Source organism: Geotrypetes seraphini, chromosome 5 (genome assembly GCF_902459505.1).
Source record: "Geotrypetes seraphini chromosome 5, aGeoSer1.1, whole genome shotgun sequence".
NCBI classification, from domain to species: domain Eukaryota; kingdom Metazoa; phylum Chordata; class Amphibia; order Gymnophiona; family Dermophiidae; genus Geotrypetes; species Geotrypetes seraphini.
The window spans coordinates 199,437,373-199,450,322 of NC_047088.1; the positions used below are offsets into that span (position 1 = coordinate 199,437,373).

General features: G+C 41.1%; 1 protein-coding gene across 5 annotated transcripts in view; it reads right to left on the bottom strand.

The window, feature by feature from the left end:
• MAP3K20 (mitogen-activated protein kinase kinase kinase 20) overlaps positions 1 to 12,950 on the bottom strand; it is a 252,134-nt gene that overhangs the window by 131,646 nt on the left and 107,538 nt on the right. For all 5 annotated transcript variants that reach the window (XM_033945057.1, XM_033945056.1, XM_033945059.1 and 2 more), the window contains exon 10: positions 3,074 to 3,209. In XM_033945057.1, coding sequence (XP_033800948.1) covers positions 3,074 to 3,209 — 136 coding nt within the window. The remainder of the gene's footprint in view (positions 1 to 3,073; positions 3,210 to 12,950) is intronic.

Genomic DNA, 12,950 nt, shown 5'->3' on the forward strand with positions numbered 1-12,950 from the left:
TGAATATTCAAAGCCCAGATATGAATATCTGTCAGCAGTTAACGAAACTCACCACTGACAGCTGAATATTGACGCCTTGATATCCAAATTATGAGTTTTTATGTGGGAAGGGTTGCGTTGGAATGATCATGATTGCCGAATTATCAGATCTCAGGGCTTAAAAGTCAAGAGCATAATTATGTGGGCTACTGTTAAGATGGATTATTTTCAGTGTTTTTTGTGTACAAAAAAAGTACTGGTATTCATACAAGGCCAACCTTAAGGGTGAGGCCACTATCTATGGTTCTACACCCATTTTACCAGCCACAGAGCATATAAAAAGGCATCATTGAAACATCGGTCTCTAGGTCTAACAAAACTATAATAGAACCATTTGGCCTAAATCAGGAAGCACTAACTGTCACAGCACAAGAGCACAGGCACCATTCATGTAGCTGCTAAATTTAAACATCTACGTTTGCCAGCTTTTTAAAAGATAAAAACTCAGCATCTGTCACTTCCCTTCTCTACCATTATTCTGTCCCTTGTTGGTGTAGAGCAGAATTAGGACATTTTTTCATAAAAAATGTATGAAAAAAAATTGTTTTTAATTCAATTTCACCTCAGGAACAGCATATGTTCCTTCCACTGCCAGAGACTTGTTTAAAGTAGATGGACTTTTGTTTGCATCATGACTCTACATACAAGATGTGAAAACCACTAGTATTGAGAATCTTTATTTTGGGTGATAACTAGGGTTGCCTTTGGCAGGCCTTGCCACAAAATTTGCTTTCAAATAAGGCCAGACACTTTATTAAATAAACACAAAAACCTGCAAAAAGACATTCAAAACCTATGCAGACAACTTAACACATCATAATAAACCTAAAACCTATTAAAGACAGTGCTACAAATTTTACACTGGGCCGTAGAGCACCAATATACCAGCTACTGCACAAGCAGAACTGTCACACATTCCTGCACAGACACTACATGTTATCAGAATCCATGCAGAACATGGACAGACCCTCATGTGATACAAAATAGTGAGCCAGAAAAAACATGCAGATAAAAACTGAAATAGAGACCCCCATGAAAGCCAGACTTTGTAAGTAGTGCAAATACTGGTAAAAGAGCAATAGAAATGTATTTTCTCCTATACTCTGCAAAATACAAAAACAGAAAAAAATTGTACATTTCACAAAGCAAGCACATCTCAATACTTTAAAAGTATTACAGAAAATTACATTTTTCTACCTTTGTTGCCTGAGCATTTTATTTTTCTAATTGGGCTGGGCTGAGTCTCTCTTCTATATTTCACGTGTCAGTTTTCTCCTAAATTCTTTTCCAGGTTGACTTTTCCATTTCATCTCGCCTTTTGTCTTCTTCCTTTTCTTAACATCTGTCTGGCACTGATCTTTCGTTTTATATATTTTCCCCACTTTTCTCTGTGTTTCTCTCTCACAACTACCTACTGGCTTTTGCTATCTCCCTTTCATTTCCTCTTCAAGGCTTCCATTGCTCCCTCCCTTCCCCATTCTCCTAAACCCCTCCCCTAATCTTTCACCCACTCCCTTAGTCCCTCATTGCCATCCTCTGTTGTTATTAGGTGCCATTGACTTGGGTTCAAGTCCTAGTGACTTGATGGGTTAACGATCCAAAAAGAAGTCAGTCAAGTGCTAGTACGATGAGGTCCTCCAGGTTGCCAACATATCCAGCCACGTTGTTGCAGGTCACCCTCTGACTAATTTCTTTGATCTTCTCAAACATGATGTCTTCCTCTAGTGATCTCTCTCTTACAGTGTGACCAAAATAAGATAGTCATAACTTTATCATGTGGCCTTCGTGTGACATATCTAGTCTGATCGCTTCCAAAATCAATACTGGTGGTTCACAGCACACATAGAATCCTTCTCCAGCACCAAATGAGTCAATCCTCTTTCTGTTTTGTTTCCATAATATTCAGCTTTCTCATCCATAATTTACCACTGAGAAAATGAATGCATGGACTAGTTTGATCTTCATTTTAACTGTTATTTCCTAACTTTAAATACCTTCTCAAAAGCCTTCATTACAGAGTGACCGATTGCTATTCTGTGGAGTATTTCTTCACTGCTAGTTGCTTCCTTGTTTACCAAAGAGCCCAAAAGATTAAAACTCTTTACAACTTCTATTCCATTTCCTTCAAGCTCAGAATCTTCATCATTTTCCATGTTCATAATCTTTGTTTTGTTTATATTCAGCTCTAATCCCATGTTATGACTTTAGGCTTTAACTTTTCTCAGCAGATACATGTCTTCTTTACTACTGTAATGAGCATTTTGTCATCTGCATAACACAGATTGTTTATATTTCGACCACCTGCTTCCAAATTTGCTTTTCTGAAAATAGCGTCACTGTAAAGATTAAACAAATAGGGCAACAAGATGCATCCCTGCCTTACGCCATGTTTTATTGTAAACCAGTGTTGCCATATTCAGTTGAATTTTTATAGATGCTATCAACTGAATTATATATTCTGGTATTCCCATTTGCACAAAAGTTCTCCATAATTTATCATGATTCACATAGTCAAAAGCTTCACTATAATCGATGAAGCAAAAGTATACAGCCTTTGATAATCTTTACTCTTCTCCAATATCCATTTAACATTGGTAATAGTGTCTCTAGTTCCTCAACCTTTTCTGAAACCAGCCTGAATTTCAGGTAGTTTTGGCTCAACATATGATTGTAACCTTCGTTGCATTATTTTAAAAGAAGAGGTTAAAGTAGCAAGTGAAGCTTTATCAAACAACAAATCACCTGGCATTGACGGTATTCCATGACCAGGAAATGACTTCAGAGAGAGAGCTGAATATCAGGCCTGATATATTTAGTTCTGATAGATATACTCTTTTTATAAAATAGCAATTGCAAGGACAGTGCATACAGCAGTGCTGAAGTGTGACCATTTGCATGCATTTCATATACAATGCACAAAAGAGCTTTGTAGACAGGCAGGCATATTATATGCAACATGCTACCATGCATTGGTGCACATTCCAAACTTCAGATCGAAGGCCACAGAAATAACTGAGCAGATAAAAATACTCACTGGCGTGTGTGACTGCTCTGTCAGTTTCTGCTCCCACATCTTCAAGCGTCTCTCGCGTTCTTTTAACTCCTGCTCCTTAAAGCTCAGATCACGCTCCAGTTTCTTTAACCTCTCTAAGGTTTCCTCAATTTCACATCTGCACAGAAACAGTGTGTTAAGTCTTGTCTTTCCCTGACAGGTACAAATTGTACACAGTTACCACCTGCATGTTAATTAAATGTGAAAAGCTGAAACTACAAAACTCGAGAAGTACATCTAATTACTTACTGTTGAACGTGAAGTCTTTCAGAGTCACAAAAACAGTAAAAGATGTGTACAGTAGACAAAGCAAGCAATGTGTCAATTTATTATAAAAATCAATTTGCATATTTTGCATAAATGTGAAGAAAGGTTTCTTGTAAATCAAAGTTACAGAATTATGAACAGAAAACAATTCTGACTTAGATTATTAAACTCTGACTCTGCTCATAAAAGAACTCTGAGAAAAACTCATAGTAATAACGATCCCTAAGCTACCTCTTGCCATGAAAACTTGCTGATGTTCATCAAGTCGCTAGGACTCAAATACGATTCAATGGCACCTATCAAAACTATCTCTACATCACAATTCTCTGCTCATTTACATGACTGAAGCCTGGTTGAGGTATTTATCTCCCTCTCTATAGGGCTTAGGCTTTAAACCTTAGTGTGCACTGCTAAGACCCTTGTGGGAACATTAAAAAGAGCAATCCTGAACTCAGCCATTACAATTGTTCAGAAAGACATTAGCATGTTAAGATTAGCATGTTCAGACAAGCAAATGAAGGAAAATAAGAAGCAATAGAGTTTGGTATGGTATGCTTACCCTCTATGCTATTTACTAGGCATTCACTAATGGCATTCTTATTTAATATCTATTTTTATTAGGTGATGCTGGTATTAAGGATCTAATGTGCCCTTGCTGGAGGGCTCTGTAGAAATGTTGTAGTGCAGGGTTATGAAGCCGCAGTACTTGACTTCAGCTTAGTTGAGATGTGTGTATGGGAGGAGGGGGGACAGTGTCCTCATACCATGCACTGGCACTCTTTTCTAGCTGACCTGTCAGACAGTTAGTTTTCATAAGCCGTATTATAGCTACAATTTTCCCCTTAATTGCCCTGTACTTCAATTTTCACAAAATGATTGTACAAATGAAACATCATGGAATGTCGCCCATGCTAGCCTCCTTTCTTCTGATTCCATCCAATTCCTTTGGAATGAAAGTGGGAAAAAGTATCGGGAAAGAGTTGAGGAAAAGTCTTGTTCTGAGCTATTTTTGTAAAGAGAGGACCACAAAGAGCGTCAGTGTTGGTCTGAAAGGATCAGTTAGATCAGGGGTGTCCAACCTTTTGGCTTCCCTGGGCCGCATTGGCCAAAAAAAATGTTTCTGGGGCTGCACAAACGTGCACACGCTGCAGCAAGACAAAGGAGGGAGCCGGCAGGACGGTAAACACCTGGGCGCAGCAGAGGAAAACACTGCATCACCCTCGACCAGGGCCGCACAAAGTACTTCATGGGGCCACATGCGGCCCTTGGGCCGCAGGTTGGACACCCCTGAGTTAGATGAAAGAAGATGATCCATTGGTATAGGTGAAACACATCCTGTTCTCAGTTCTCACAATCCACAACAGCTTATATACTGTATAAGACAGATACAACTTACTATGTTGGATATGAATTTGAGGTATGTCTCAATGGTCATAAGAGGGTATTTATCCTTTTATGCTCACTGCAGGAGATACCAATGGCCATATTCTATAAATGGCGACCTAACCACATCCGCCTAGCGATGCCTAAGTTTGAAATCTGTACCGAACTGAATTTTTTTTTTTATTGACCACACTGGTTTTCAGCCAATCCCAAAAAATTAAAATTAAGCAATTTAAGAGTTCAGCACCAAACTCTTAGGATGACTAGTGATGCCTAAGTGGAGGAGCCATCCAATGCTTAGGAACACCTATGTTAAAAAGTAGGCGTGATTATGGACAGAGAATAGGAATGGTTGATGTAGGCATCGTTAGGTGTTCGACACAGGCGCTGCCAAATTAGGTGAGTGAAAAGCTGGCCTAATGGAGCGGTGCTTATATCTAGGACACACAGCAACACCCAAGTCAGCTTAGGCGCCTCTAGGCATAATTCTATAAAGATGCTGTTTCTTTTTATTGACAATTGTGTTGAGCAGCACCTACAATGCAGGCGCCGCTTGGCACAGTTTATAGAATTTGGCCACTATCAACTTAACCAGAAAGCACTGAATATTTCCTTAGCTGGTTAAGTTATGATTAATAAATAACAGGATATTCAATACCGGTCATCAGACACAAATTTAAAGAGAAATGCCTCACTGAGAAAGCACTATCAGATGGTGTGGGTCTAATGAACAGAGAAGCAGAGCCATTAAAGAAACAGGTGACAACTCATTTGCATACAGATTTGAATACTGGGGGATTGCCTGCTGGGAAGGACCTGTAGTTTTACCCTGATATTAAGAGGAATATCTTCCCCTGACTTCCAGACTGAAGGAACCCAAGGAGAGAGCTTGTCAGGAGCTCTCAAGCAACCTAACTACTACTACTACTACTACTAACTACTACTACTACTACTAATGTACTGATTCACAAAGGATTCAAGGGGATGAATGCTGGCATTTGCCTAACCCTCAGTAAGCCAAAGAATCCCGAAGTGGCCACAGTGTGGCCAATGGCCAGAGTACCCGGTGTGGCTAGAGTGACTGGTGGTGACAAGAGTGACCAGAAGGAACCCAAGTGACCGAGGTGACCAGAGAAGCCAAGTGAACAGAAATGAACAAGGAACCAATTGACCAGGACTACCCAGAGACCAGAAGGATAGGGAGGATTCCAAAGAGCATAATAACATTCTGGGGCTCTGCCAAGTGGGCGGACTATGACAACTGGTCAGGTGAGTGACCAAATGCACAAGTTTAACAACACTGAGCAAGTATTCACAAGCATTGCTTTGATGCAGTGGACAGATAATAAAAAACCTATTTGTATTTAGTGGTTCTTTGTTGTCATTTATTTGCAGTATTAGTTTTCTGGTACTGAGCCATAAGAGTCCAGAGGTATTTAAAAAGATCCTGAAAGAGATTTATTAATAGTATAACGTCTGCTCTGCTAGTCTGCTCCAATGGCTTTTTGGCATGGCCTGCTTTCTAGTCTCAGATTGCCTCTGAGACTAGAAGAAGGAGAAGAGGAGGAGACCCCTCCCATCCCCAGGTCTGAGCAAGGGAAAGAATGGATGTCATAGAAACATAGAAACATAGAAACATAGAAAGATGACGGCAGATAAGGGCCATAGCCCATCAAGTCTGCCCACACTATTTACCCACCCTCTTAAATCTACTGACCCCCTAAAGAATAATTGTAATTATACTGTCACTCTACTGACCCGCTCATTCAGTCCTAGTGACCCTATCCCTTGTAATTATACTGTCACTCTACTGACCCGCTCATTCAGTCCGAGTGACCCTATCCCTTGGCATGACCTCGTAGGGATCCCACATAGGTATCCCATTTGTTCTTGAAGTCTGAGATGCTGCGTGCCTCGACCACCTGCACTGGAAGCTCGTTCCAATGCTCAATCACTCTCTCCGTGAAGAAGTATTTCCTGGTGTCTCCACGAAACTTCCCTCCCCTGAGCTTGAGCGGATGTCCTCTTGTGGTCGAGGGTCCCCTGAGAAGAAAGATATCATCTTCCACCTCTACCCGTCCCGTGATGTACTTAAATGTCTCAATCATGTCTCCCCTCTCCCTACGCTCCTCGAGAGTGTAGAGCTGCAATTTGCTCAGTCTTTCTTCGTACGGGAGACCCTTTAGCCCCGAGACCATCCTGGTGGCCATCCGCTGAACCGATTCAACTCTGAGCACATCCTTACGGTAATGTGGCCTCCAGAATTGAACACAGTATTCCAGATGCGGTCTCACCATGGCTCTGTACAGTGGCATCATGACTTCAGGTTTCCTGTTGACGAAGCTTCTCTTGATACAGCCTATCATTTGCCGTGCTTTAGATGAAGCCTTCTCCACTTGAGTGGCTGCTTTCATGTCAGCACTGATGATTACTCCTAAGTCTCGTTCTGCCGTAGTCCTTGCTAAAGTTTCTCCATTCAGGGTGTAAGTTCTGCAAGGATTTCCATTTCCGAGATGCATGACCTTACATTTCTTGGCGTTGAAGCCAAGCTGCCAGATCAAGGACCAACTTTCTAAAGTACGCAGGTCTTGCTCCATAGCATCCTGAAGATTATAGCCGTTTACTACATTGCATAGTTTGGCGTCATCAGCGAATAAGGTTACCTTGCCTTGGAGCCCTTGAGTCAGATCCCTAATGAATATGTTGAAGAGGAGTGGGCCCAGGACCGAACCCTGTGGTACTCCGCTGGTCACCTCTGACATTTTAGAAAGGGTACCGTTGACCACCACCCTCTGAAGTCTGCCACTAAGCCAATCCTTAACCCATGCAGTTAGAGTCTGTCCTAATCCCATAGAATTCATCTTGTTCAGCAGCCTGCGGTGTGGGACGCTGTCAAACGCTTTGCTGAAGTCCAGGTACACGACGTCCAAGGACTCTCCTGAGTCTAGTCTTCTTGTTACCCAGTCAAAGAAGCTTATTAGATTGGACTGGCATGACCTACCCTTGGTGAATCCATGTTGGCTGGGATCCCGGAGATTTCCCTCGTTCAGGATCGTATCTAATTTATACTTAATTAGTGTTTCCATGAGTTTGCACACTATTGAGGTGAGGCTTACCGGTCTATAGTTCGCAGCCTCAGCCTTGCAACCCTTTTTATGTAGAGGAACGACATTGGCTGTTTTCCAGTCCAACGGAACTTTCCCCGTACTTAATGAGAGATTGAAGAGCACCGCCAACGGTTCTGCCAGGACATCTCTCAATTCTCTGAGCACTCTTGGGTGTAAATTGTCCGGTCCCATGGCCTTGTTTACCTTTAGCCTTGCCAGTTCGTTGTAGACGTCCCCAGGAGTGAACTCAACGTTCTGAAACGGGTCATCTACGTCTTGTATTATCATCAACTGTGGTCCGTGTCCCGGTGCTTCGCAGGTGAAGACTGAGCAGAAATATTCATTTAGTAGTTCTGCTTTTTCTGAATCCGCCACCGCGTAGTTTCCGTCCGGTTGTCTAAGGCGTACTATACCGTCTGTGTTCCTTTTCCTATCGCTGATATACCTAAAGAAGGCTTTGTCCCCTTTTTTAATGTTTTTTGCCAGAGTTTCCTCCACTCGACGTTTGGCCTCCCTAACTGCTGTTTTGACCGCTGCCGATCTGGTTTTATATTCTACTTTAGTTTCTCTTCTCTGGGTGCGTTTGTAGGAAAGAAATGCTTTTTTCTTCTCCTTAATGAGGAGTGAGATCTCTTCAGTGAACCATTGGGGTTTGTTGTTTCTTTGCCGTTTATCTTCTGATTTTATGTAGCGATTAGTTGCTTCGTGTATGGATGATTTCAGGTACGACCACATAGTTTCCACATTGCCGGTCTCTTCTTGGTCCTGTAGCGTCTGATGAACATGATCTCCCATACGTGCGAAGTCGGCGCCCCGAAAGTTGAGCACCTTTGTTTTTGTGATTGATTTAGGGGATCCTTTCCCAATGTTGAACCATACCATGTTATGGTCGCTGGAGGCTAGCGTATCTCCCACCGAGACCTCTGAGATGCTTTCCCCGTTTGTGAGCACCAGGTCCAGGATCGTCTGGGCCCTAGTGGGCTCCGTTACCATCTGTCTGAGATGTACTCCTTTTATGGAGTTCAGAAGCCTCCTGCTGCTGCTGGTTGCTGCTGATAATGTGTTCCAGTCTGCGTCAGGCATATTGAAGTCCCCTAGCAGCACAGTGTCACCCCGTAGAGTTATATTCTCTATGTCTTCAATTAATTCTGCGTCCATGTTTTCCGGTTGTCTTGGAGGTCTGTATACCACACCAAGATACAGGCATTTTTTACTACCTCGTGCCAGGTTAACCCAGAGGGACTCCCCGGTATACTTAACATCAGTGATCCTGGTAGTTTTGATGTCTTCCTTAATGTATAGTGCTACCCCTCCACCTAACCTGCCCTCTCTGTCCTGACGAAGTAGATTGTACCCCGGTATAGCCATATCCCACCCATGTGCGTCAGTGAACCAAGTCTCGGATATTGCCACCACGTCCAGGTTGGCATCCCTTATTTCAGTTTCTAGTTCTAGAATTTTATTGCCTAAACTGTGTGCATTAACATACATGGCCCTCCACACTTTGTGTTTGCTGAGTCCCTGTAAGGCTATTCCTGACCGAGTCTGTGTGGCTCCAAGAGAACTGTTTGCATATTGGGTCCTTACCTCGGAATCTGAGTGTTGACTCGTCCCATCATGTCACAACATCTACATAGGCAATTGGCTTCAAATGCTAAGTCACCAGCAGCTTGGCCTAGCTCCAGCTCTAGCACTGAACTAAAGCCCTAAATCTGTGCCTAGTCTTAAAAAAAAAATCCCTCTCAATATTTAATTGATAAACTATAATGGAATCTCAGTTCTGCTAACTATCTTCTAGCTAAGGAACTTTGCTAATTATTACCCCTTTAATTAAAACAGTGAGGGAAACTAGAACTAGAGCAAAAGTACTATTTTTTTGTGATGGTCTCTCACTGTGTAATACACTGCCAGTGGCAGTTATTTGTGCTTTTGCAAGAATGGGAAAGCAAAGCTCTTTCACCCAAATTGAAATATTTGATAATTAGGTTTCTCAATCATTTTTCGTTACCGTATGTGCTATCATCTCTTGCTGTTTTTTAAAAAAAATCTTTATTTATAAGCATATCATTTACAAGTGCCCACTTGTACAAGAAACTCGGAGTATTTCCAATATTACAAAATAAATTATTAAAGGTAAAATTAAAACTCTTCCTTAGATCACAAAAATGAGGAGAAGCGGTCAAAAAGATAAGGATATCGACAATCTATACTCGTATAAACAGAAAAAGCCCTAAGCCTGAAGAATTCCCCAAATACTTCTTCAGATGCTAATTAGATGTAATTACAGTTCCACTGGAGATGGTCTTCATATTCAGAAAAGCCCTCAGTTGCTCCAGTAAAAAGAAAATTTTTAGGCCCAAGTATTTAACCATACATTTACATGAATATGCTAACAGATATGCACCTAAAGCACTCTTACTGTTTAATTTAATGATTTTGTATTATGTATCATCTGTAGTACCTGAAGACTGGAGGGTGGCCAATGCTATGCCGATTTTTAAAAAGGGTTCCAGGGGAGATCCGGGAAATTACAGACCGGTAAAACTGACTTCAGTACCAGGCAAAATGGTGTCAACAATTATAAAAAATAAAATTGTGGAACAGGTAGACAAACATGATTTTGTGAGACAGAGTCAGCATGGGTTCAGCCGAGGGGGATCTTGCCTCACCAATTTGCTTGACTTGTTTGACGGTGTGAATAAACATGTGGATAAAGGTGAGCCAGCTGATGTAGTGTATCTAAATTTTCAGAAAGATTTTGATAAAGTTCCTCATGAGAGGCTCCTGAGAAAATTAAAGAGTCATGGGATAGGTGGCAAAGTTCAGTTGTGGATTAGGAATTGGTTATTGGATAGAAACAGAAGGTAGGGTTAAATGGTCATTTTTCTCAATGGAGGAGAGTAAACAGTGGAGTGCCGCAGGGATCTGTACTGGTACCGGTGCTATTTATAAATGATCTGGAAATTGGAACCGCAAGTGAGGTGATTAAATTTGTAGATGACACTAAACTGTTCAAAGTTGTTAAAACTGGTTTGGCTATTTTGGGGACATTGTGAGGCAGAATCAGTACTTGGCAAGTTAAGTATTGATATTCCATTCCATCTTTATGTAGTAACCCCATCATAGGTTAAGTACTGAATATTGCACTTAACTGGGAAATTCAATGCCGGTGAACAGACATGGCTGTGGTCAGCAAAATGCTGATCGTTGTCAGCTGAATCATGGGCTCAAAATTATTAACAGCAAGAGTTTCATAAAGCCACCTTTCTAGCAATGTTATCACCTTAGTGTAAGAGATATTTAAAGTGCATGCTATTTAACCCTTTCAGGACCAAGGGACATATTTGTCCCATAACTTTAAAATCCTATAAATTTTGATTGGGATAGTCTACAGTTCTAAATTTGATATGTACGGATTCCATATGATACTGCCTTTATGTAAACAAACTGGTTCCGACATTCATTCATTAGCGTCGTTGCCAGATTGACGAGAAGATTCACTTGCCACACTGTCCATAAGCCAGAAGTGTGATTTTTTTTTAAAAAAATAATGATATTTCACACAAAAAAATCAATTTTTTGGCATCTGCAAGCCCTTTTTATCATAAAAATGTCGTCAAAACCACAAAAATTGGCCTACGATCCTTATGGTCCTGAAAGGGTTAAATCTAGAATTCCACAATCAGTATAAATCCTGAAGACTGCACTAAAAACAGTAGAAATCTGAATGTCCGTGCCAAACATTAAGGAATTCAATATGATGCCTACTGTTTGCATCTCTGATCAGCAGATGGCACAATATGTTAGTTTTACTATATTGGCAGCAGTAAACGACAGTATGCAGTCTGTTAGATGCTCTAATGAGTAAGCGGAGAAATAAAGTCAGCTCTAAGGCATGTTATTTATATTTTTAATCATGTGACCTGGCTTTGAGATTCCATCTTCTGCTCATTTTTTCCACTCACACAACATGCCTAATCCGTTGATTTCATTTTGCCCTTCACTGACAGTTTTATGATTGTTTTTGCAACCCGTCTTTCACTTTTCTTTTTTAATTTGCTGGATGCATTTTCTTTTCCACTTTCATCAGCTGTAAAACACTAAGTACTATTTAACATTTCTCCCTACACTATCCTCAAGAGAAAAGCCAATGATTTTTAAATCTGGAATGCAGTGAGAAACTTACGGCAATAATTCCGTTTGAGCAAACCGGGAAACTTTGGAGAACGTCTACATTTTTCTAATTCAGCAGCCTATTTTCTCAGCTGTGCTCACGTGCTTGCCTACATTAAGGGCTCCTTTTACATAGCGTTTCTAGCGCACGCACTGGATTAGCGTGTGCTATTCCGTGCATTAAGTCCCTAACGCACCTTCGGAAAAGGAGCCCTAAAATGCATTCGCATAGCACAATCAGAAATAACACACAAACGTTTTCATGAATGCAACTTAGTGGGTTTGAAACTCTGGTGCAATGTGGGCAGGAAAATGTTATACATGCAAAATCTGTTCATTGCTATGTCCAAGGAATACTGCAACTTCCACTAAAACAAATAAGCGCATTATTCCAAGAGACTTAACTATATCAGTATAGTTATCTTTCCCCTGGGAGAACATGCAAACCAAGATTACTGCCGAAGAAATGTGAAGGGGTCAGCGACCCTAGTGACCAAAGGAATAAAACCAATTGCCCTCTCTAAGCTCCAAGAAAAGCGTTCTCCCCTCCAACTCCCAACCCCTTTCACACACTTGCCTTGCCACATTTGGGTGGCTAATGGGGGGGATGAGCTTCAAAGACGGTGTCATAAGAACATAAAAATTACCATACTAGGACAGAACAAAGGTCCAGCAAGCCCAGTATCCTGTTTCCAACAGTGGCCAAACCAGGTCACAAGTACCTAGCAAGATCCCAAGAAGTAAAACAGATTTTATGCTGCTTATCCTAGGAATAAACAGTGGATTTCCCCAAGCCATCTCAATAATGGCCTATGGACTTCTCTTTTAGGAATTTGTCCAAGCCTTTTTTTAAATCCCGCTAATCTGATTTCACCACATTCTAGAATTCCAGAGTTTAATTACACGTTGTGTGAAGAAATATTTTCTCT